The sequence below is a fragment of the Garra rufa genome, chromosome 11, assembly GCF_049309525.1.
Source record: "Garra rufa chromosome 11, GarRuf1.0, whole genome shotgun sequence".
In the NCBI taxonomy this organism is placed as follows: domain Eukaryota; kingdom Metazoa; phylum Chordata; class Actinopteri; order Cypriniformes; family Cyprinidae; genus Garra; species Garra rufa.
In genome coordinates this window covers 13,803,077-13,829,276 of record NC_133371.1, presented here as the reverse complement: position 1 = coordinate 13,829,276, position 26,200 = coordinate 13,803,077, and the positions used below count along the sequence as shown (strand labels likewise).

The window sequence follows — 26,200 nt, the reverse complement described above, 5'->3', positions numbered from 1 at the left end:
GATAACATCATAAGACATTCTGAGAATGTTATTCTAAGAATGTTTACTCTCAGCATTACAAGAACATTCATCAAGTACAAATTGCATCGTAAGGACGTTCCATGAACGTTGTATTCAGAATGTTTTATGATAACTTTATAAAAACACCCAGCAAATAAAAATAAGATTATAAGGGCATTCCAAATTTTTTTTTTTTAAGAAACTTGTCTCGCAACATTATGAGAACATTCATTAAATACAAGTGAGTGCTTGAATCTGATTCGTTGATGTTTGTTCTAAGATGTGCAAATAATTTTCAGGGTAATGCATAGCTAAATTGGTTCCAGGCAGGTCTTGACCGCATTACATGTCCATATCACTTTGCCAAATGATTTTAGTTATTTCAAAGGTCCTTACAGCATAAAACAGCAAAAGAACCAAAATCCACAATGACACTGACCAAGCTAATAAATATAGTAAAACAGGATAACAACAGGATAAAAAAAAAATAATAATTCCACTTTCCGTTCTATGTGTATGGAAATCGCATACTCTATTTCTCCTGCTCTTTCTCCCTTACAAATGCACACACATATAATACAGTACAGACACACACTCGCCCACACAAAAACATACACACGTACAGAACCGTGTTGGTAGCTGTTACGGAAGCAGACCAAACAAGAGAGGTAAGTGTAATGAATAACAATAGTTTATTTTCAGCAGAGCGGTATGGAGATGATGACGTGCAGAACCGGGTAAGTATACAGTCCAGATATAGTTCTTGATGTATTGAATAAAGTTCTGAAGATATCCTTATCCTTTCCAGGAACGACGGGAGGAGGACCACACACACACACACACACACCGTTGGTGGCTGACAGACAGGCTTACGGCTGACACACCGCTGACTGGAACAGAGAACTGACTTTGAACTGGAACAAACGAGAAGCAGGTAAGTTTCAACAGGTAAGTAGCAAGGTAAGTATATTCCTGAAGTTTAGTGCACTCGACAGAGAAACACTATGAGTCCGCTTCGTGCAAACGAGCCCGGACACTGAGTGAGGTGTGTGGTGTGTTTTTATGTGGTGCTGGTGATTGGCTGCAGGTGCGTCTGATTAGTAATCAGGTGACTGTGATCGTTGTGTGAGTGAGGGAGTAGAACCTGGCCAATCCGTGACATTACCCCCCTCCCCAGGGCCCGCTCCTGAGGGCCGAGGCCTCCGATGTCGTGGTGGTCTACCTCGTCCTCGTGGGGCTGGACATTCAGGATGGTTACGGTGGAATTCCTCCATGAGAGCTGGATCTAGAATGTCGACTCTGGATACCCACGACCTCTCCTCTGGTCCGTAGCCTTCCCAGTCGACAAGATACTCCAGATTACCACCACGACGTCGGGACTGAAGGATTTCTCGGACCGAGTAGATGGATCCCTCTTCCAGGACCAAGGGGGGAGGGGGTTCCTCTTCTTGACCAGGTTCTGTGGAGGGAATCACAGGTGGATGAAAGGGTTTGAGCAAAGAAACATGAAATGTGGGGTGGATACGGTACTGTGGTGGTAATTGGAGTCTGTAGGTGACGGGGTTGACCTGTTCCACGATGGTGAAGGGGCCAACAAACCTGGGACTCAATTTCTTCGAGGGCAGGCGCAGACGGATGTCTCTTGTGGAGAGCCAGACTTTCTGCCCAGGAGTGTATGTGGGACCAGGAATCCTCTTCTGATCAGCAGTGGTTTTTGTTCTGCGCACTGCCCTTTGAAGATGATGGTGAGCCTCGTCCCAGACTCTCTCGCTCTCCCGGAACCAGTAATCCACTGCGGGCACCTGTGATGGTTCGCCATTCCAGGGGAAGAGAGATGGTTGGAAGCCGAGCACACACTGGAATGGCGTGAGTCCTGTGGTAGGTTGCCGCAGTGAATTTTGGGCGTATTCTGCCCAACCCAGGAACTGGTTCCAGGAGTCCTGGTGACCATGACAGAATGTTCGGAGGAACCGCCCCACCTCCTGGATTTTCCTCTCCGTCTGCCCGTTGGTCTCAGGGTGGTATCCAGAGGAGAGGCTAACGGGCACACCTAGGAGTTTGAGAAAAGACTTCCACACCCGTGAAATAAACTGTGGACCCCTGTCTGAGACGATGTCCTCCGGAATGCCATAGTCCCTGAAGACTTTGTTGAAGAGCAGTTCGGCAGACTCTAGGGCTGTGGGAAGACCTTTCAGAGGTATTAGTCGGCAGAATTTTGAAAATCGGTCAACTATGACAAAGATACAGGTGTTACCGTCAGATGAGGGGAGATCGGTCATGAAGTCAACTCCCAGGTGTGACCAGGGGCGGTTCGGCACAGGCAAGGGATGAAGTTTCCCTGCAGGCAGATGACGTGGACTCTTGGACATCGCACACTCCTTACATCCCTGGACATACCTTCTCACATCCCTTGCCATGTGCGGCCACCAGAAGCGGTCCGTCAGCAGCGAGAGAGTGTTGTTGGCCCCTGGATGTCCAGTGCCCAAAGAGGTATGTGTAGAATGGATTAGATCTACCCGCTGGGTCCTAGGGATGAATCTTTGACCTGGTGGGCAGCCCGGCGGAGATCTGGGTTCAGGAGTGGCGACAGCTGGAGGATTCGTCCATTCAATGGGTTGAACGATGATGTTTTCGGGAATTATGGTCGTGGGTGTGTCAGGCAAGTCGTGGGAATCATGGATGCGTGACAGAGCATCAGCTCGGGTATTCTTGGATCCTGGCCGGTAGGTTATGGTGAAGTTGAATCGGGAAAGGAACAGGGACCATCTTGCCTGACGGGGACAGAGCCGTTTGGCGTCTCGGAGGTACTGTAGGTTCTTGTGATCTGTAATCACCTGGAACGTGTGGTTGGCTCCTTCCAACCAATGTCGCCACTCCTCCAGAGCGAGCTTAATGGCTAGGAGCTCGCGGTTACCGATGTCATAGTTCCTCTCCGCTGGGCTGAGCTTCCGGGAGTAGTAGGCACAGGGATGAAGCAATGGAGGAGTACCATGATGCTGTGACAGAATCCCTCCCATGCCGGTCGTAGAGGCGTCCACCTCCACCACGAAAGGGAGATCAGGGTCGGGATGGGTTAGAAGAGGTGCCTGAGTAAATGCGTCTTTGAGGTTCTGGAAGGCTGCGGCCGAGTCAGGGTTCCAGAGCAGGGTTCGTGGTTTTCCTTTGAGTAGACTGGTAAGTGGAGCAGTGATGATGCTGTAGTTTTTAATAAACCGGCGGTAGAAATTGGCGAAACCTAAGAATCTTTGAAGCTCTTTAATGGTGGTGGGTTCTGGACAGGATACAACTGCAGACACCTTCCTCTCGTCCATACGAACCCCCTTCTGGTCGATGACGTAGCCAAGGAAGTGTACTGCTGATAGGTGAATTGAACACTTTTCCACCTTGAGATACAGGCGGTGTTCCCGTAATCTTTGAAGGACCTCCGCAACGTGGAGGCGATGTTCGGCCTCACTCCGGGAGTAGATCAAAATATCGTCTATATAGACGATGACGAAGTGGTGCAGAAACTCCCGGAGTACCTCGTGAATGAAGTTCTGAAATACGGAGGGGGCGTTGACCAATCCATAGGGCATGACCAAGTACTCGTAGTGGCCAGTAGGGGTCACGAAGGCAGTCTTCCACTCGTCCCCCTCACGTATCCTCACGAGGTTATACGCGCTGCGGAGGTCCAACTTCGTAAACACCTTGGCAGTGCGTAGTTGTTCGAGGGCCGCAGGGACGAGAGGAAGGGGATACCGGAACTTGATGGTGCCTTGATTGAGTATGCGATAATCGATGCATGGCCGCAGCCCTCCATCCTTCTTTGCCACGAAGAAAAAACTGGATGCTGCGGGTGATGTTGATGGTCGGATGTAACCCTGATCGAGAGCCTCCTGTATGTACTCCTCCATTGCCTTGGTCTCCGGAAGCGACAGCGGGTAGATCTTACCTCTGGGCATTGGAGCATCCGGAACTAGGTCAATAGCGCAGTCCCATGGCCGATGTGGAGGTAGCTGGGAAGCTCTCTTGGGGCAGAAGACGTCTTGAAATGACGAGTAAATGGTAGGAATCTGGACTGACTGTTTCTCAACAGGACTTTCGACGGAGATGACGTTGACAGGTAATAGCTTGTGTCTAGGACGTGGAAGATCTGGGAAGCATTGGGTGGTACATTCTTTTCCCCATTTTATCACCTCTCCAGTGCCCCAAGAGAGGATGGGATCATGCTTCACCAGCCACGGGCGCCCTAAGATGATGTCCATAGTGGCTCCCTCCAGAACCAGAAACTGAATCTCCTCACGGTGTAAAACTCCGATCTGTAGGATGATGGGTTCACATTTCCGGTGAATACGGGTCCGTGAGCTGATCCGGTTAGTTATAGGTTGAATCTGGTAGATGGTGGTTGAGGCTTGGGTACGTAGCTGGAACAGAGGGTGTTCGAGATGAAATTTCCCGCTGACCCGGAGTCGATGAGGGCTGCGACTGTAACACAAGAGGCGTGGGTAGTTAACTGATCATTGGTAGTCAGAGGATGCATGTTATCCAATTCAGAACGTATTACACTCACCAAAGATCGTACAGGGCGTAGAGGACAGTTGAGTCGAACGTGCCCCGCAGCCCCACAGTACATGCAAAGACCCCGGGTCAGCCTTCTCTGTCGCTCAGCTGCAGAGATCTTTCCTGACTCCAGGATCATTGGTTCTGGTTCTGGAGGGCTGGCGGATGTTACTGGTCGGAGGAGTGCAGTAGTGGCGGACTGATCTTGGTAGGATTTTAGACGATCTGAACAACGAAGTGACTGCTGAATGAATTTCTCCAATCCCATAGAATCATCCAAGGCCGCTAACTGCATCCGGAGATTGGGTTCCAGACCGAGCCGGTACGTGGTCAGTAACGATCGCTCATTCCATCCGCTGGCAGCGGCCAGAGTGCGAAAGCGCAGGGAGTAATCTTGAGTCGTCATACTTCCCTGTTTGAGATGATACAATTGTTCCCCTGTGGAGACTTCTGCATCAGAACGTCCAAACACCTCTTTAAAATGAGCGATGAAGGTCTGGATCGATTGGGTGGCCGGCCCGGCCTGTTGATATAACGTGTCCGCCCATTTGAGCGCTGGTCCTGTAAGCAGAGATGTGATGAAGGCGATCTTTGAAGAATCTGTGGGATAGAGAGCAGGTTGCATTGTGAAAATCAGTGAACATTGTAACAGAAATCCGCTGCACTCCTCCGCCCCGCCAGAGTAGGGCGCTGGTCGGGCCATGGGACTGGAAGGAACATTGACGGGGACCGAAGAAGTGCTGGGTGCCGGTGGTGCTGTGGGACGAACTGAAGATGGAGTGGTGGTGTGACTAGCCAACAAAACCTTCCTGAGTGAGTCCACCAGCTCTTGAAATGGATCCATATTGCTCGTGCTGATTGCTGTCTTGGTCCGGGCTAACTGTTACGGAAGCAGACCAAACAAGAGAGGTAAGTGTAATGAATAACAATAGTTTATTTTCAGCAGAGCGGTATGGAGATGATGACGTGCAGAACCGGGTAAGTATACAGTCCAGATATAGTTCTTGATGTATTGAATAAAGTTCTGAAGATATCCTTATCCTTTCCAGGAACGACGGGAGGAGGACCACACACACACACACCGTTGGTGGCTGACAGACAGGCTTACGGCTGACACACCGCTGACTGGAACAGAGAACTGACTTTAAACTGGAACAAACGAGAAGCAGGTAAGTTTCAACAGGTAAGTAGCAAGGTAAGTATATTCCTGAAGTTTAGTGCACTCGACAGAGAAACACTATGAGTCCGCTTCGTGCAAACGAGCCCGGACACTGAGTGAGGTGTGTGGTGTGTTTTTATGTGGTGCTGGTGATTGGCTGCAGGTGCGTCTGATTAGTAATCAGGTGACTGTGATCGTTGTGTGAGTGAGGGAGTAGAACCTGTCCAATCCGTGACAGTAGCACTACTCTGATGATTTTATCAGTAAAAGAGTCTAGTAAATTAAAGGCTACATGACATTTCTCACTGGCGAGGTAATACGGCACTGTTGTTGGCACAGATTAACTTACAGTTTCTCTATCAGTAGAGACGCTGCTGCCGAACACTGTTGAGAGACGCACAGACTCACAGAACTAATTCACATGCTCAATCTCTTTCTTTCTCTCCTAATAATGTCATAAGTATGTTCCAAAAACATTGTTCTAAGAACATGTTCTCTCAACCTTACAAGAATGTAATAAAATATCAATATCATTATAAGAATGTTTGATAAACATTGTCTTAATATTTTTTTTTTTTGTCCTAATAATTACATAGCTTTTAAAGGATGTTATTGCAAGTTATGGGAACATTCCCTGTTCAGAGTTTCCTTCCCTGTTCAATTGCAGTTACGGAACTATCTTCTTTATGTGGGTTGTGCGTCGGCTCTAATCTAATGTTTTGAGTTTATGTGTGGTTGTCAGTCACCGCACTGTAGTAATGCGCGGGTCGTCTCATAACCCGCGGGCCCCGCGGGTAACCCGCGGGTCGGGTTGGGGCGGGTAAAGAAATTGTCACTTTATTTGCGGGGCGGGTTGGGGCGGGTCATTAAAAAAAAAAAAAAATGTATATTGCGTGCAATTCCCTATAGCCTATATTACATATTTGGGAATATCTATTTTCATATTTTATTAAGTTCTTTAATAAGGTTATCAACACGTCACGTCACGAAAGCGCCAAGCAGCTCCCGCTGCCAGCCACAAGCGCATCAAGCGAACGCTCATTCGGCTCTGCAGGCCTGGTGCTATGCGTATTTAAATCTCCTCGGATGCGCATTATCCTGCATTAGCCAAAATCAAGACAGTCAACCACATCCAGTCATATGTGAATGAATGTAAATATTCGCTAAAAACACACAATAAAGACAGCAATGATACAGTCAGGACCGTGGCGCCGGCTTACTTTGATGGTGATTGCGCATGATGCGTGCGCGCCCTAGTCATTTTAAACAGTTCATAATAACGAAAACAATACCTTACAAATAAAAAGAAGCAGATTTTTATGATCAGAACTTCCTTAAACCAGTGAACCTGTAAACCTTTCAGTCCAAGGATCCAGTAAACGAATGCGTTCAAATAGAAAGTTCAAAACGATATTCATATATAAGCGTATATACCCACTTTTTTTCCGGCACCACTAACGTGACACCACCGATTATCTTGTTATTAATATGATTTGATTTATGGTTCATATCCATAATCTTACAGTATGTTGTTGCCAGTTTAAAGGGCGATGTTTCCAAGCACTTTCGGGCAAAAAAAAAGCTGTATTCATTTGCATTACAATGCATAGTATGTCTATTTAATGGTTGCGGGTGCGGGGCGGGGCGGGTTGTAAAAATAGACACAGTAGTGCGGGGCGGGCTGGGGCGGGCCAAATAATTTCATAATTGCGGGACCCGCGGGTTGAAAAAAACCTCGACCCGCGCATCACTACCGCACTGGTGTGGACACTGTACTCAGGAATCTCAGATTCTACGTCTTGGTAGTATGACCCAAAAAGGAATTTTCACCAGAGATTGTCATCTGAACAAGTAACATGTCTGCCACTTTTGTTCTGGCCAACTGAGGAAAAACATCATTACAATAAATCACAATATCAATAGTGATTAAACCTTACAATCGCTTAACTCATATCACATCAAACCGTGCAAATTATTATTAACTGAAAAAATTAATTATGAAAAAACTACCAGTACCACTCAAATTAGAAAACATTATTACAAGCGTACCTTTGGGAATCAGACTAAGGTAAGGTTTTGAACACTGGCTGGTACTGTACTTACACAAAAATTGGTTTCAGATTATTTTTAACCAAAAAAAAAGTTACAAACTGCAGCTTTAACCATATAAACAAACAGCATATATAACTAAAATGCTGATCACACACCTGGTTGTAGAGAGCACAGATGTGCAGCGCCGTGTTTCCTGAGGCATTCTGAGCACTCATATCTGCTCCATAAAACAACAAGTGCTCGAGGTGCTGGACATGACCATGCCGACAAGCCTGAGAGAAAACACAAACACACACACACACACACACACACACACACACACACACACACGCACACGCACATACACTATTACTTCACTAATGGGGACAAAACCCTAACAGAAAACGACTTACACAACAAACAATGGATGTGCCCAGATGGAGTTTTTGTTAGATTTAGCTTAATACTGACAACAGATTTGTCCTCAAAGTTAAAGGGATAGTTCAACCAAAAATGAAAATTAGCCCATTATTTACTCATTCTCCAGGCACCCTAGGTGTATTTGATTGTAACACAGTTCGTAGAACAGGAAGACAAACATTTTAAACACTTTAATAATAAAATATACAAACACAAAAGTAAAATGGCAGCCTCTCACAGACGACTGCTCTCTCGTCTTGCACTGTCGTCACTCCTCCTTTTATCCTTCCGGGGCTCCTCTGTGAGACTCGAGACCGGTGAGTGGCGCAGGTGTCGCTCATTATCATTAACTCCACTGGCCTCGCTCTGTTCCTACAGCTCTCGGCCCCACCCCACTCACTACATAGACTTCCTTCTTTCAGATGAATGCAATCAAAGTCATATTAAAAATTATCTTAGCTCTCCCAAGCTCTATCATGGCAATAAGCAGTTAATAAGTTCAAATCAAGTCCAATAAAGTGCATCTATCCCTAATAAAAAAGCACCTCACATGGCTCCGGGGGTGAAGAAAGGCCTCCTGTAGCATTTTTCTTCACAAATCCTAGTTTTGTACTTCCAATTCATGTCCGTTGTTTTGTTTTGGTTTCTCCATGACATGTTTGCGTTCGTCACTTCTCAAAGACGCACCGCCGACATCATACATCATCTGTCTGGAGCTGCTTCCGTGTACGACCAGTTGACGCAAGCTAGATTAAAGTGATTATTACATTGTTCTTATACAAACACATCAGTTCGCTACAGGAGGCCTTTACTTTTGGAGTTTTGGACTTTTGGAGAGAAACACCCTCCTATTGTTTTCATAGAGGGAGAGCCAGGAATTTTTAATATTACTCAGATATTATTTTCGTCTGAAAGAAGGAAGTCATACACAGCCGAGTCACTCTACCAAACGGGTGCCATTTGGGTCCGCAACGTTTGATGAGATGCTTAAGGCACAAAAAATGTCCTAAAATGTGTTTTCAAAGCTTAAAGTTATTAATTCAAGTTTTCTTGTTAACATGATATATGATATATGATATAATTTTTCATTAGTACATAGCCAATTTCACATGTCCATGTTGACAACATGATATTTTGATCCACAATATCACCAAATAAGTTAGATTTTTTCAAACTTTTAATATTTTCAGCATTATATGTGTGTCCCTGTTTACATAAGATATATTTATTCAAAATAAAATATAATTTTTTTGTAAATATTTTATGATTTGTGTGTATACCGCAGTTTAACTTACCACCCCGTCACACTAACTTGTTTTATCTATAATTAATGTACTGTTGCTTTAAATGACATCACAAAGAGAGGAAGTGACATCATTTGAGCCTTACATCCACCAGAACAAAAGCAGGCAAATACTGACATTCTTTTACAATGTTTATTTGATGTTTTTTTTTTCATGTTAGACAGGGTCCGTCAAGCTTAACCCTACCACCCCGTCACGCAAAGTAGATAGGGAAAACTGTTTTTTTTATTAATTCTTTTACGTTATTAATGTAAAGAAAATCAAATTTCAGATTAAATGCATGCATGCTAGGTGAGAAATTTTACCACATGAGACATCTGCGGCCATTTTGGGATAAAATTTACCACCCCGTCACGGTGGTGGTAATGGATGTGATGGTATGGTTCTGCTTCCTATTTGAATGAGAAAATGTGTGAAACTATTCTAATATAGGATTCTAATATAGGTAGAGTGACCACACTGATGTCTTATTTTATTGGTGCGCAGCAATGCTTCAAATCGAATGAACAAAAAGGTGCATTTGCATTGCTTTGATCGTTCTCTGATCTCACCTTCTCACGTGCTACGCCACGATTGGTCGATTCTGTAAAATAACTTTATGTTATTGGTCAAATTACTTCAGGTGTTTTAGGCAATATTTAAATTGTGTCCAGGACGTGTCCCGTATGAATGGCACATATGGCCACCCTAAATATAGGCTAATCAATTTTTAATCAGTATTTTCTGTTAACCATGTTTGGTTCATTTTTTCACTAACTATATCACTCACACACGTATTACTCACATCTCTTTCACTCACCATCTCACTCACTATGTCACTTTCTCACAATCTCTTTCACTCGCTCATTCACTCACTCACTCACTCACTCACTCACTCACTCACTATCACACCATTTCACTCTTAACAAGACAGCCCAAAAGGTGCCAACTGAACCAATTGATTGGGAAAGCGGAAATCTAATTGGAAAGTGGTGTGTGATTTAAATATGACAATGACCTTTATCCTGGGATCATCATGGATACAGATGAAACACATGCCCTTGTGAAATGTATGCACAAAATTTGAAACCAGCAGTTCATATGGAGAAACACTTTGTCCATACCACCCTGTCACAGTGAACCACCCCGTCACATCGCTTACCACCCCGTCACAGGGTCATTTTGTAAAAAGTTTATATAAATAAAATAAAATGTTACTTGATTTAATGCTGTATATGATATTCTTATTATGTGGACTAATTAAATAAATGCCACTTTATTTGTACTTTTTGAGTTAATTTGTTTTTTCACTACAAACAGTGAGGCCATTAACATGTCAAATTCATTTTTCAAGATTGAAAATCTAACAATTAAATTTTTTTATTAAATTACAGACTCTCTATTGATGGTTTGCAAAAAAGAGACAATTCATTATTAGGAAAACATAAAATTTTGAAAATATATTTCATGTTTTACTACTCTAATGGCATACATATCGTCCGTAACGGGGTGGTACAAGAAAGGTGCCCTTGCCTGAAGAAAAAGGATAATATTAATAAGGAGTTTGTGCCTGAGGTGGGAAAATATGTTTTTTGGAGTTTTAACTTGTCTTTCAAGTTGTAGTCTTTTTTATAGAAAGTTTGTTCTTAATGAATTTTTGTGGAAATGGCACCCATTTCGTAGAATGACTCACCTAGGATGCCTAGAAGGTGAGTAAATAATGGGCTAATTTTCATTTTTGGGTGAAGTAACCCTTTAAGAAGGAACCCACACACATTCAAAGACATAGACCATACAGAAAGAGAGACAGATTTTCAGTAAACAAAAACAGCAAAGTTGATTTAGCATCAGAAAAATGATAATTAACAGAGTGTCACACCTTGATTGAACATGCACATAGTTCTGTTCACCAGAGGGTGCCATTTCTTGTATGAACCTTTAAATGTTATGTCCAGCTTAATATAAACAGAACAGTTTGTCTAATTTGTTCAGTAGGAGCTTTACTGACCATCTTGCCAGTGGTTTGGATAGTGAACTTTCTGGTTTTACAGTGTTTATGTTCTTTATTTATTATATTTAAGGGATGGATCAGGGCTAAACAATCAAAACTTCACATTTCTGAATTTAAGTATACATTTAAGTATAGTAATAATGTATGACTACTCAAATACTTCATACTCCTGGGACCTTGGCATGTCTTGATCCTTTTATCTTTAATAAAGCAGCTTTAATAAATCAATGGATGTGTGTATGGATGAAGATAACCTGGTGGATCTCATGCCAGCCGTTCTCATCCTGGCAGCAGACAGAGGCATTCTCATTCAGAAGCAGTTCACAGCAGTCTGTGTCTCCACCCACCATGGCCGTGTGATACAGCGCTGTCAAACCACGACTGTCTTTATAGTTTGGTGAAGCTCCGAGCTCCAGCAGTGTCTGAAGGGCAGAATAATTCAAAAGAAACATCAATGTAACATGAAGGTGAACTGACACAACTTCTAAAGGTCACTAAAGGTCACTTTATCATTCTTTCTAATTTATTGTCACTTAACAGTTCCAATTCAGTTCAGTTTAAGTAGCACTTTCCCTGAAAAGGGTACCTTTTGGTGTCACACTATCATCCCATTGTACGATTAGTGTCCCATGTTGGGTGACATGAAGATATGAAGAGAGCAAAAAAGCATTTTATTAACTCTAACCAGAAATATGACGACAAAGTATACTTTCTCAATGCTCCCATCTCACAAGATTGCCTTTTCGGTGACGCTGTTGCAGACTGTCCCCAGCAGTTCTCCGCAGTTCAAAAGCAGGATGAGGGTATCAAAAGCATGCCCAGACTTGCTACCAGACTGTTGTGGTGAGCCATTTAGTCTGCTCGTGGCCAAGGGCGTTTGTCCTCTGTTGCATAAAAAACCCCAGCTCAACCGTGACACTGAACCCCCCAACCCTCCCACAGGAAGACGACGCCACCTGTCTTAGTCATAGTTAAAACCTCCAAGCGGTCCACAAAAAAACACTCCTGACATGAGCGATCCGGAGATGGAGGAAGCTGCTTTTCCCCCAGAGGAGTGCTGGGTGGAGAATCTTTTGAGTTAAATTTCTATCCCGCCACTGGCTTTATGGTTAGTGCAGTTAGGAGCAGTTTCCTCTATTTCTGGGTCCTAAGAGCATGAATAACAGTGTGCAACGCTATGCCTTGCCGCTCTCATCCTCCTCCTATCACCAGCAGTCAGTGGTGCCTTCTCACACACCCCCTGCCCAACCAGGGAGCATTGCTTGCTCAGACCCCACTCTGGGATGCTGGGCCTTCCGAGTAGGGTCCCTTGCTCCACCTTGCTACCATACTTTAATGCCATTTGCACAGTCTCTGGAGGTCTGAATAGTGCTTCTCAGGTCATCTTGCTGGCACGTTGCTGAACTCTGTCAACCTGACACCACTTCTCTCAGCCAAGCATGCCCAGTCGATGCTGAACTGCCTGAAGTCATTTAAAGGCAAGAAGTTGGTCCCACTGAAACAATTTCAGAGGCTCCAGGGGCATATGTCATCTGCAGCCACAGTCACGCCACTTGGGTTGATTCACATGAAACCACTTTAGCATTGGCTTCACTATTGAATCCTGAGATGAGCATGGCAGCGTGACACTGCTTCCTTTGGAGTCAGAAGCATCTGAGGTCACTTCATGTCATTAACATGCTGAGTGAGCACTCACGGCAACCCGCACTCTCGGAGGTGTGGCGACTTCACCCTGAGATGATCCGGCTGATTTCGAGATGCTTTGGGGATGCACAGGTAGACCTGTTTGCCTCTCCGGACACATCCCACTGCCAGTTGTGTTATTTCTTGACCGGGGGGACATCTAACACGTTTGTGAGATTTTAGAATCTCTGTGTAGAGACTGTGTCTACTTGTGTACTCGCCTCAAGTAGCCAGTGAACACCAGGACCCACTCTGTGTCTATCACGCTTGCTACACCATTCCCCTCTATGGACAAGATACTTGTGCTTAGCTGCTTCACAGGTGAGTCTCCTTATGGTGAACCCTGCTTGGAGTTCCTCTAGCATCCTCGGCAGTCAGGCGTAATGGAGCACCAGATGTAGGGGTGTCACAATAAATTGAACTATGGAAACAATTCTGAGCTTAGTTTTTAACAGCAGGCACTCTAGGCTACACAATAAAATCAGCAGTGTTAATCAAGCAGTGTTATTCCATTTTTACTCTCTAGGAGTAAACTCAACAACAAACAGTGAAAGATACCCCCTAGCGTTGGGGAAAATTATCAGTGTTAAATTCTGCGTCGTTAACTTTACTCTGTCAAGCTCCGCCCCTCCATCTACCCCCCTGCGAAGATCAGGAACAGGAGAAGAAGAACGTCTAGGTTACGTAGGTAACCCTCGTTCCCTGAAGGAGGGAACGGAGACGTTACATGGGAATTCGCTTAGAATCCAATCATATCTGAGCCTTATACAAAAGGCCAATGAAAATTGGCGAGTGGCATTTGCATGATGCGCCACGCCCCGTACATACGGGTATAAATAGCGACGTCATGCGCCAGTCAGACAGGTTCTTCGCTGAGGAGCCGGGTTGAGCCGGCGTCAGCGCTACGACAGGGACGTGGCAGGGGATGTAACGTCTCCGTTCCCTCCTTCAGGGAACGAGGGTTACCTACGTAACCTAGACGTTCCCCTTCAGTCGAATCACTTCGACGTTACTTGGGAAACTGACCCTATGGAACAAGCCACGTTCCTGCGCCGCGTTACGCAACGACCACGTGCCGGCAGGCGGACGTGTCAACAGGCGGACGTTAACGTAACCTTCCCAACGCCCTGGGGCCCGAGAAGGGGGGTCCCCAGGGATGCCAGAAACTGAAGCAGGGGTTGGGGGGGGGGCGGAGACATGAATTCTGTCCATGTGAAAATAAGAAATTCAATATATCCAAAAGGAGTTTAGGGATATACGAGGGAAACAGAGGCCTTCTGGTTGACCCCTGGAAAAATATAGAGAAAAACGCCACAACCTGCGGGGCGAAGGAGACCCGGCAGGAGCACAGTCAAGAACTACTCCGCGTCTAGCCCGGACTGTGGGGCATGGAGGACCCAGGTTCGCCGGAGGGAACAACTGGGAGATAGCGCACGGATCCACGTGGGAATGGCGCAGCAAGCCGACACTAGCCGTCCTCCCGGTCACCTGTCAGAACTCGGGAGGAGACGGCCTCTAAGCGAAGGTTGTAAAACCTGGCAAAGGTATTCGGTGTCGCCCAGCCGGCAGCTCTGCAGATGTCCGCTAATGAGGCGCCATGTGCCAACGCGTAGGAAGATGCAACACTCCGTGTGGAGTGGGCATGCAAGCCTAAGGGGCAAGGCTCTCCCTGATATAAGTAAGACAGGGAGATGGCTTCTACCACCCAATGCGCCAACCTCTGTTTGGAGACAGCATTCCCTTTCTGCTGACCTCCGAAGCAGACAAAGAGCTGCTCAGTGCGTCTGAAGTGCCGAGTGCGGTCTACGTAAGTGCGCAGAGCACGGACTGGGCACAGGGACGCAATAGCTGGGTCTGCCTCCTCCAAGGGCAGAGCTTGCAGGCTCACCACCTGATCGCGGAAAGGCGTGGTGGGAACCTTGGGCACATAGCCGGGCCGGGGTCTCAGGATGACGTGAGAATCGCCGGGCCCGAACTCCAGGCACGCTTCGTCGACAGAGAAAGCTTGCAGATCCCCCACCCTCTTGATGGAGGCCAACGCAGTCAGGAGCGCTGTCTTTAATGACAGAAACTTAAGCTCAACTGAGGCGAGGGGCTCGAAGGGAGGTCCCCGCAGGCCCTGGAGGGCGATGGAGAGGTCCCAAGAGGGTACGAGGCGCGGTCTGGGAGGATTGATCCTCCTAGCGCCTCTGAGGAATCTCACGACCAGAGGGTGCTTACCTAGGGATGATCCATCCACTGCATCGTGATGTGCGGCAATAGCGGCAACATACACTTTGAGAGTCGAAGGGGACAGCCTGCGCTCCAACTTCTCTTGCAGGAAGGAAAGCACTACTGCAATCGTGCATCTCTGAGGGTCCTGTTCTCGTGAGGAACACCAGTCGACGAATAGACCCCACCTCAGTGCGTACGCCTGCCTTGTAGAGGGGGCTCGGGACTGAGTGATGGTTTCTACCACGGCCTGTGGAAGGCCGGCGAGGTCTGAAGCGTCCCGTCCAGGAGCCAGACGTGCAAGTTCCATAGATCGGGACGTGGGTGCCAGATAGTGCCCATCCCCTGAGAAAGAAGGTCCTTCCTCAAGGGGATTTTCCAGGGAGGGGCTGCCGCGAGGGAAATGAGTTCTGGGAACCAGGTCCTGGCAGGCCAGTATGGGGCGACCAGGAGAACCTGCTCCTCGTCCTCCCTGATCTTGCACAGGGTCTGTGCAAGGAGGCTCACTGGGGGAAAGACGTACTTGGGCCCCGGAGGCCAGCTGTGGGCCAGAGCGTCCCTGCCGAGGGATACCTCGTTGAGGGAGAAGAACTGCTGGCAGTGGGAGGATTCGGGGGAGGCAAACAGATCTATCTGGGCCTCCCCGAAATGCCTCCAAATCAGCTGGACTGTCTCGGGGTGGAGTCGCCATTCTCCAGGGAGGGTGGACTGCCGTGAGAGCTGATCGGCTGCACGGTTGAGTTCCCCCGGAATGTGAATGGCTCGTAGCGATTTCAGCCACGTTTGACTCCAGAGGAGCAGACGGCGGGCGAGTTGTGACTGTGACCCTGGCGGTTGATATAAGCCACAGTCGCAGTGCTGTCGGTACGCACAAGTACGTGCTTCTGACGCAACGTCGGTCGGAAGCGACGAAGGGCCAGAAGCACAGCCAGCAACTCGAGGCAATTGATGTGCCACTGCAGTCGAGGTCCTGTCCAGGAGCCCGAAGCTGCTTGCCCGTTGCACACAGCACCCCAACCCGTGGTGGAGGCATCCGTGTAAACCACGATGTGCCTGGACACCTGCCCCAGGGGTACTCCGGCCTGGAGAAAGGCAGGGTCTGACCACGGGCTGAATAGGCGGCGACACTGCGGGGAAACGCCAATCCGGAGTGTGCCACGGTGCCATGCCCGTCTCGGGACTCGGTCGTGTAGCCAGTGCTGAAGCGGTCTCATATGAAGCAAGCCCAGCGGCGTGACCGCGGCCGCAGCTGCCATATGCCCCAGGAGCCTCTGAAAAGTTTTTAGAGGAACCGCTGTCTTGTGCCTGAATAAATCTAGACATCTCAGCACCGACTGAGCGCGCTCGTTGGTGAGACGGGCTGTCATGGAGACCGAGTCCAGCTCCACACCGAGAAAAGAGATCCTCTGCACTGGGGAGAGTTTGCTCTTTTCTTGGTTGACCTGAAGGCCCAGGCGGCTGAGGTGCTGGAGCACCAGGTCCCTCTGGTCGCATAGCACCTCTCGAGAGTGGGCTATCAGAAGCCAGTCGTCGAGATAGTTGAGGATGCGGAAACCTGACAGCCAAAGAGGGGCCAGGGCCGCTTCCGCAACCTTGGTGAAAACGCGAGGAGAGAGGGACAGGCCGAATGGGAGAACTTTGTACTGGAATGCTCGACCCTCGAACGCAAACCGAAGAAAGGGCCTGTGGCGAGGAAGAATCGAGACATGGAAGTACGCGTCCTTCAGGTCGATGGCTGCAAACCAATCCTGGGGACGAATGCATGAGAGCATGCGCTTCGTCGTAAGCATCTTGAACGGCAGCCTGAGAAGGGACCGATTCAGGACTCTGAGATCCAGGATGGGTCTTAACCCACCACTCTTTTTGGGCACGATGAAGTAGGGACTGTAAAACCCTAACCTCATCTCGGCTGGAGGGACAAGCTCGATCGCACCCTTCGCCAGTAGGACTGCGACCTCTGCACGCAGGACAGCGGCGTGGGTGTCTGAGTGGACACGAGTGTGAAGGACACCTCTGTACCTGGGCGGAGCTTTGGCGAACTGAATCGCATAGCCGAGACGTACCGTCCGTATCAACCACCGCGAGGGGCTGGGGAGCTGAAGCCAGGCCCCCAAGCGCCTCGACAGGGGTGTCAAGGGAGCGTTGACCGACGTGACCGTGGTGGGGCAGCCTAAGGGGGGAACAGGAAGGGGAGACAAGCTGCTCTGAGCAGGGCCTACCTTCTTCCCAGGTTCCCGCGCTGGCGACAGACAGCTCCGTATCCGGCTCCGAGAGGGCATCCTGGTGCCGCCCGGAACGGGAACACGGGGCCGAGGCCCCGGAGGTGAAGGAAATTGCTCTTTTGTTGAAGTTGTGGGTACCGCCGACCCGTGGGCCGGCGGCAGCGTTAAAGTGCACAACAACCCCCGGCCCTCCAGCGGGAGCGGGGACGTAGATGTTCTCGTCCCCTGAAGAACAAACTTCTCCACCTCCGGGTTGCCCGCGTCAGGGACGTTTCGCGGCTCTTTTGCGGGTGTTCTTTGCAGGTCCCTGAGAGGCGGGCGGCGCCGCGCCCCCGCGGCCGGCTCGACGTCGGGCCGTCTCCTTCTTGGGTTCGGCAGGCGACGGAGCAGGTTTGGTGGGGGCCGCGGGGGGGCGCCCTCGGCGACGAGCGGGGGGAGGCTGAGCCACCGGCGGCGGGATGGGTTTGGACTCGCGGCGGGGCAGGATGTGTTGGATGGCCTCCCTCTGCTTCTGGACTGCCGAGAACTGCTGGGCAAAGTCCTCGACAGTGTCGCCGAATAGGCCACTCTGGGAGACGTCTGCCATCTGGGCCAGAGTGAGCCATAGGTGTCGCTCCTGGACCACGGCTGTGGACATCACCTGACCAAGGGAACGCGCCGTGACCTTCGTCGCCCGTAGGGCGAAGTCGGTGGCGGCGCGGAGTTCTTCCATAACCCCCTGGTCGGGACCACCTTCGTGCAGCTGTTTCAGGGCCTGGGCCTGATATACTTGGAGGATCGCCATAGCATGCAGGGCGGTGGCGGCCTGTCCAGCGGCGTGGTAAACGCGGCCCGCAAGGGCGGACGAGCGCTCGCACGCCCTGGACGGGAGATGCGGACGATCCCTCCAGGTGGCAGCGCCGCGTGGGCACAAGTGCACCGCCACAGCGCGCTCGACCCGGGGAATCGCTGCATACCCCCTGGCCGCCCCGCCATCGAGGGTGGTGAGGGGAGAGGAGCTGGGGCGGGGCCGTGATGAGAAGGGGGCCCGCCAGGATCTCGTCAGCTCCTCGTGCACCTCCGGGAAGAATGGGACCGAGGGGGGGCGAGGTGGAGCCGCGGGGGCCCTCCCCAGGAACCAATCATCCAGCCTAGAAGGATCGGCCGGGGGCGCCTGGGGCACCTCCAAACCGATCCCCCTGGCGGCCCGGAGGAGCATAGTCGATAGCTCGACGTCCACCTCAGACGGAGCGGCCACCTCTGGAGGGGGCCGCGCCGCCGAAGCGTCCGCCTGGCCGACCGACTCTCCCTCTGATGCTGCGGTCGACATCTCATCCTCCGCAGGAGCACCGAAGGAGACGCTCAGCCCGCTGGGCGGGGAAGCATACTGCTCCGGGAACTCGACGGGACCACACTGTGTGACAGAAGACCGCAGGGCTTTCTGGGCCGGCGGTGCGTTCTGCACGGTGACTGTTAAGTCCCCCCCGCGTCTCGCCGCGGTGGCCGAAAAGCATTGACGGCTTAACGACGGACCGCGAGAGGAAGACGGGGGGAGCCGCCTCGCGAACGAGCGGCGGGACTTCAGCGTGCTCATGGTCATGCATTCGCAATGAATGCATTCACCATCCATGAACGCTGCCTCAGCGTGCTCACTCCCCAAACACGTGAGGCAGTGATCATGTCCGTCCGCAGGAGGGAGGAAACTACCGCATCCTGAAGCGCACGGCCGAAAAGCCATTCTGAAAAGAACGTCTTTTTCAGCCGTGAGAAATTGCTCTTTTAGCTCCCGGTCTGCCCAGGGAAAAAGCCGCGGGGCGGCTGTGCACTCAACGGGACTTTCTCGCTGGAATGCAGTGCGGCTGTAATGGCCGTGAAAACGGCAGCCCGCAGGAGATCGCTGACGGCTGCCAAACAGAAAGCTCTTTTAGTCTCGGCAGCACGTCAGGGGAGAGAGCAGGAACTCTTTTTAGGAAGAACTCTTTTTTGTTTTGCTGTAGAAGTCTCGCAGGGAGAAATAGCAGGCTCAACATCAGACGGATCTGAAGCGAAGAAGCTGTCTGACTGGCGCATGACGTCGCTATTTATACCCGTATGTACGGGGCGTGGCGCATCATGCAAATGCCACTCGCCAATTTTCATTGGCCTTTTGTATAAGGCTCAGATATGATTGGATTCTAAGCGAATTCCCATGTAACGTCGAAGTGATTCGACTGAAGGGGAACAGGAGTTTTCTGGTCGCCATTTTCTTTCAGTTCCAACCGACAGGTAAGCTCTTTTAAGTAACGTACTAAAACACACTTTTAATACTTTTTGTGAATAAATGTGCTAATAATACTGCATAGGTTGTATTTTAATGCAATTTGTGTCGTTTTCTAAATAATTTACTTCGTGGCAAGGTCATGCGAGTTGTTGGAGAGTTGTTTTTCGTCACAATGTAATGAAAATGAAACTGAGCCTAGCAGTATAATTGACATTTCATAGCACACACATTGCACAATTAACTTGTTATTAATGTCGCTGTTTTAAATTCTCTATTTTAGGCAACTTGGATCAGAAACTGAATGGCAGCACTAAATGAAAAGTGTAACACACTGTATGTATTTACTGCCATTTATGACCTATTATAAGATCTAATCACAAATACTGAGGTGACTATGCAAACTATTTCAACAGAATGTTGTACTTAATGCCTGTACTTATTTATATGTTGGGCATGAAACCTTTTTACACTGTAATCTGTGTAATATTCTGTCACTTATTTTAAAGATCATGCTGGTTAAGGTGAAACTTGGGGATGCCCAAAAATTTGTCAAGATAGCCGCGCTGAGCCTAGAGGAATTTTTGTCTGCTGGTAAAAACATACAGACAACCAACTATACTTTCATTGTATTATTTTAGGAATTTTAATGATTTTTTTTTTTTTTTTTTCAAATTTATGTTACTTGATGGATGTTTAGTAATTTTATATTAAGTTAATCATTGCTATGTAAAACCTTGTAAGGCATATATCCTTTCTCATAATTTTTTTTTTTTTAAGGATTTTTAAAGTTTAGCGTCCCAGCTATGAGGTGGATGAGGATGTATTCAGAGATCCCTCAGTTGGAGTTCTTACCATAGAACATGGTGAAGGTTTGTATTTATTACATTACTTACTAGAAATTTATTTAACACTACTAATTAATAATAATTCCCCATAAAAATGTATCTATTTGTCTTCATCCACTGACTCACAGGATACAGTCATTATAGAAGAACTACTGCTCGCAGCTGAATCTCCTGCTGGTGATTTAGAAGAGGGTTTTAATTTCGGTAAGATTAATTAATTTTGTACTTTAAATATTATCTAGAAATATTATTGACCAAATTATCTAAGAAACTTAAAGGAGAAGTTCACTTCCAGAACAAAAATTTAGATAATTTACTGACCCCCTTGTCATCCAAGATGTTCATGTCTTCTTTTCTTCAGTCATAAAGAAATGTAAAGTTTTTTGAGGAAAACATTTCAGGATTTCTCACTATATAGTGGACTTCTATGGTGCCCGCGAGTTTGAACTTCCAAAATGCATTTTTAATGCAGCTTCTAAGAGCTCTAAACGATCCCTGATAAGGAAGAAGGGTCTTATCTACTGAAGTTATTTTCTAAAAAAAATTGACAATTGATATACTTTTTAACCTCAAAGCTCTGTGAGAACTCTGTGTACTCCGGCTCATATGACAGTTAGGGTTTGTCAAAAAACTCTCATCTCATTTTCTTCTCCAACTTCAAAATTGCCCAACATCGCTGTTTTACCTTTTTTTGTAAAGGGCATTTGATCTTCTTTGCATGTTCACTTTGTAAACTCTGGGTCGGTACTTCTGCAGCGATGTAGGACAATTTTGAAGTTGGAGAAGAAAATGAGATAGGAGTTTTTGGACATGCCCTAACTGTCTTGAACCAGAATACACAGAGTTCACACAGAGCTCGACAAGACGACCATTTAAGGTTAAAAAGTATATAAATTGTCACAATTTTTTATATACTGATAGTTTTGCAAAATAAGACCCTTCTTCCTCGGCTGGGATCATTTAAAGACCTTTGAAGCTGCATTGAAACTGCATTTTGGAAGTTCAAACTCTTGGGCACCATAGAAGTCAACTACATGGACAGAAATCCTAAAATGTTTTCCTCAAAAAACATAATGTCTTTATGACTGAAGAAAAAAAGACATGACTATCTTGTAGGACAAGGGGGTGAGTAAATGACCTGTACATTTTTGTTCTGGAAATGAACTAATCCTTTAAGGGTGAAAGATTTAGGCCCCATTTTTTTTTCTAATGTTCTTAATTGTTCTTTAATAGGGATGCACCGATCCGTATCGGCCGATCACTTGCGCGTTTTGTCAGTAAAGCCGGTTCTGTAATCAGCGGTTCACTGACAACGGCTGTGTGTAGTATATACGGCTCAACGTGAAATCACGCACCTGATGGCATTTACCGCTGATTACAGAACCGGCTTTACTGACAAAACGCGCAAGCATTATCGGCCGATACGTATTGGTGCATCCCTATTCTTTAATTTCACTTCCAGTTTGCATTATTGATTAAATTTTGCTAACAAAACATGTGTTTAAACAGGTTGGGACAATGGCCTTTCTTCTATAATACTTCGGTTGCATCTGATCCCACTTTGTGCCCAAGGCTGAAAAAGACCAGGAAAAGTGTCTTCTCTAGTAGGGCTGCACGATTAATCGCACAATGTTGTGAGGCGCGTTTAGTCAATGAAGCCGGTACTTTGATTAGTAGTACAGTAAATCTCCATCACGTGCGTTCAGCTGGAGAGGCAATTAATACACAGAGACGTAAATCACTGACAAGCTACGCCAAATTTGGCGTAGCTTGTCAGTGATTTACGCCTCTGAATGCTCCAGCTGAACGCAGCTGAACGCACGTGATGGAGATTTACTACTAATCAAAGTACCGGCTTCATTGACTAAACACGCCTCACAACATTGTGCGATTAATCGTGCAGCCCTATTCTCAAGCAGAAAACACCTTGTTGTCTACAAGAAGGTTTGTTTGTTTGTTTTAAAGGTGCCATAGAATGCATTGGGAGAATATTTTAAATTGTTCTCTGATATCTACATAGAAGGTATATGGCATAGGAAAGGGCAACAAATCTCCAGAAATAGTTTTACAGGTCCATTTACAACCCTAGAATTTGCCCCTAGAATGAAATGCTCTGTTATTTGGAAGCTTCATGAATATTAATGAGCTCCCCTCTGATTGGCTATTTCACAGAGCTCAATAGCTCCCACATGGATAAAAATATATATTTAATTAGGAGCTCTAGCCGCTGTTAATATGCGGTTTGTTGAATCTGCCATTTTGAATCGCAGATATTTTAGTGTGATTACTGTGATCGCATGTGCTCTGTGTAAAGTAACAATGCAGAGGGAGTGCTTCTTACCACACAAGTTGAGCAGCTCATCAGTGATTCTCCAGCTCTGTAAATCATTTGCCATCATCAGCGCAGTTATTTCTCCATCATTCACCATCATCAGCGCAGTCATCTCTCTGTTTATGTGGTAAGTGAAATCCTATGTATAGCAATGTAACAGGCTAGCGCTAGCATTAAGCTAACCGTGTCCCTTCAGTGGCTTGCCTTGTTTAACTGATGTGCTGACGTTACCGATGATTGGGCGATGCAAATGTTGGAGGCGTAACTATTAACGATCTCGGGAAAGTAACAGTCGGGTATATGTTGGAATTGAACTATTTTTCGGTGGTCTTTTGCAAATACTAGATTAATATAAGAAGGAGGAAACGATGGTGTTTGAGACTCATGGTATGTCATGTCCATGTACTGAACTGTTATTTAACTATGCCAAGGTAAATTCCGTTTTCCATTCTATGGCACCTTTATATTTTTCTGTTTTATATTTAACAAATTGGTGATAGTTCTTTTCAATTTGCTTGGTTTTCTCAGAGAGGAACAAACATTAAGGAGCGTCTTTGAGAATTCACAGCTATTGCTTGGCCTCCTGGTCGTGGGACCTCAGAAGAATTCAGTTCACCAGTACTTTGTTCCTGATCAGCATGCCATTCTATGCAAGTCAACCTCTGCTCTTTGTGCCTTTGAGTTGTTTAGGGCACACTTTGTTTTTGTTTTGTTTTTTGTTTTTTTCTTATAACAGAATGCTACACAACATACACTTTCATTCAGACCACTGTGTACAACATAGATGTTAGCAAAGTGAAAGAGTCCTCGTGTTGCTGAGGTTATAGCAAGGCTGCATAACTAGGTGCTTTAGGTGTAGATTCAGGGTGTAGTTCTGTGTCTGGTATACTTTTTCAAGTTTTAGAAATCATTTGAATACGAAAGTATCGCCCTGATTTTATCGTCTGTACAGAAGTAGCAAAATGTAAAATGTACTGTTATTTGGAATTATGATGGAAACACTCTGTTTTGATGACCATTACCATGCATTTACAGTCTGACTGCATCCAGAGTTTTAAAGGTAGTGAATGTTAACAAGCTGTTGTGTTATTTTAAACTATTTGATCTTAAAATGATATATGGTACAACAGAATTGCACTGCATATAGTGCCATTTTATGCAGATATGTTTTCTGTGCATGTATTTGTGTTTAAGCCTTTTATAAGTTTAAGCGTTTAAGTGTTTTAATAAATTTTTTAAATGGTACACAGATGTTGTTTTTTGTTCTGTTCTATTCCATGTATTCTATGTGTAAAAAATAAATGAAATAAATGTAGATAAACTCTGCAAAAGTGAAAAATTTAACACTAATTGGTGTTAATTTTCCCTTAGTGTTAAATTGTGGTGACACCATTCAGAGTTAATTTCCTTTAGTGTTAAATTGTGGTGACACCATTCAGAGTTAATTTCCTTTAGTGTTAAAATGTAGTAACACTATTCAGTGTTGAGCAGTGTTAATGTTTTACTCCAAACAGAGTTAATTTTACTCTGAAAATTTAACACTATGAAAAGTGTCATTTTATCACCAATTCTGAGTGGGACCAAATACACTCGGGTCCAGTGTTAAATTTAACTCTTAAAGAGTAATTTTAAAACCGCAGAATTTACTGTGTAGTTTTTGACTACACAATCAAAGTAATTTAAGTGGTTAAATGTACTTGCGCCTTGGATTTTATTCTTTTATGACACCAGATTAATGTAAACATCTTGTAATTCGCTTCAACCTTTTCGAACTTTATAATTGATTATTTTAGGTTCAAGTGGTGTGTGTGTATGCAACTGGAAGCAAGCAGAGTATGACTGTTTCTAAAGCACACAGTGCCATCTGCTGTTAAAAATTAAGTTCATAATCGATTCAAGAGAGAATCGCGATGCATGCAGAAAATCGCAGAATTGATCCATCATGACACCCCTAGCCAGACGCCAAGTCTAGCACTCATGTGAATGCTCAAGGTCAGCCCCTGTGCTAGGCTAGGTGCCCATGTGTTGTAATTTCCCCTTTGGGAGACCCACATGCATGTTATTCAACGGTACAGCTTCCCTCATGGTGAGCCTGTGTCCCTGGCAGAGCTGTTCTCCCGTCTATGCTCAGTATTCTGATGTACCGTCTCTGTTCCCTAAACAGCCACAAAACCAGGATCTAGTGCTACCATCTGCAAAACAGAGTCTGGAGTAGACATGTCCAAGTTTTGGTAACAGGGTTGCAAAAAATGCAGTATGTAATAAAATATAGCTGGTATAATTTGTAAGTTTTCTGAAGGAAGTACCTGCTTTTCACTGATAGTTTGCTGAAAGAATTTGTTCGCAAAACTTTCCGATACTACTGAGTACCTTATTTTAGGAAAATGCCAGCGAAGTAGATAAAATAAACATTTTAACATTAATATCTAATAAAAAATGGAAAATTAGCGTGCTAATTTAAAATGAATTTATCTCTGATTTCAATGTAAATACAATTCAGTTGTGTACCTTGAGCGAAGCTTGGTTTTTAGAGCAAGCGGCTTTGTGTAGGGCAGTCATGCCATCTTTAGCCCTGAAGTCAAGATGAGCTCCTCCGTTCCTCAAAGCTTTAATAAACTCCACCATATTCTCCAACTGGGCCGCAAAGGTGAGTGGCGTCTCTATAAAATACACACAGAGCTACATAAGATCTGCTATTCGTATTCCTCTGTGAAACTACATTTTATCAAATGTTTCTATTTCCATACTATAGCTTATTGTGAGGAACAGATGGCAATTTAACCCATTATTCACTGAAAATCATTTTCTCTACCATAGATTTAAAACAAATGAGACCAGACCTGGCATGTCACAGCTAAAGATGGCAATTTTAAATTGAAATCAAACAATATGATTTTTAGGTCTATTCATAAATTGTTGGACATTTTCTTGTATGCAAATTCTTCATTTGCAGATTACAGGGAAAATATCACTGAGGAAGACTAAAGATTGAAAACCATTGCACATGTCTGGTCCTGAAGTAAGTTTTCAGCACTCTCCCTGTTCTTCTCTTTTGGAATAAGCAGCTGACCCCCACCATCAGCTAAAACTATCTCAACTCAAGCAACAGCTGAAGACTCATCTCTTCTACAAGAAGTTAACCAATCCATAATCCTAAACAAAGATACTCACACTCTAAATCCTATTTCTATACTGTTCTGCATTAAGATAAACATAAATGTTAAA

General features: G+C 46.1%; 1 protein-coding gene across 1 annotated transcript in view; it reads right to left on the bottom strand.

Moving 5' to 3' along the window:
• shank2a (SH3 and multiple ankyrin repeat domains 2a) overlaps positions 1-26,200 on the bottom strand; it is a 73,097-nt gene that overhangs the window by 32,029 nt on the left and 14,868 nt on the right. Inside the window, exons 5-7 of the mRNA XM_073849940.1 lie at positions 25,484-25,635; positions 11,698-11,865; positions 7,906-8,022 (exon numbers count right to left, since the gene is read on the bottom strand). Of these exons, the coding sequence (XP_073706041.1) occupies positions 7,906-8,022; positions 11,698-11,865; positions 25,484-25,635 (437 nt within the window). The remainder of the gene's footprint in view (positions 1-7,905; positions 8,023-11,697; positions 11,866-25,483; positions 25,636-26,200) is intronic.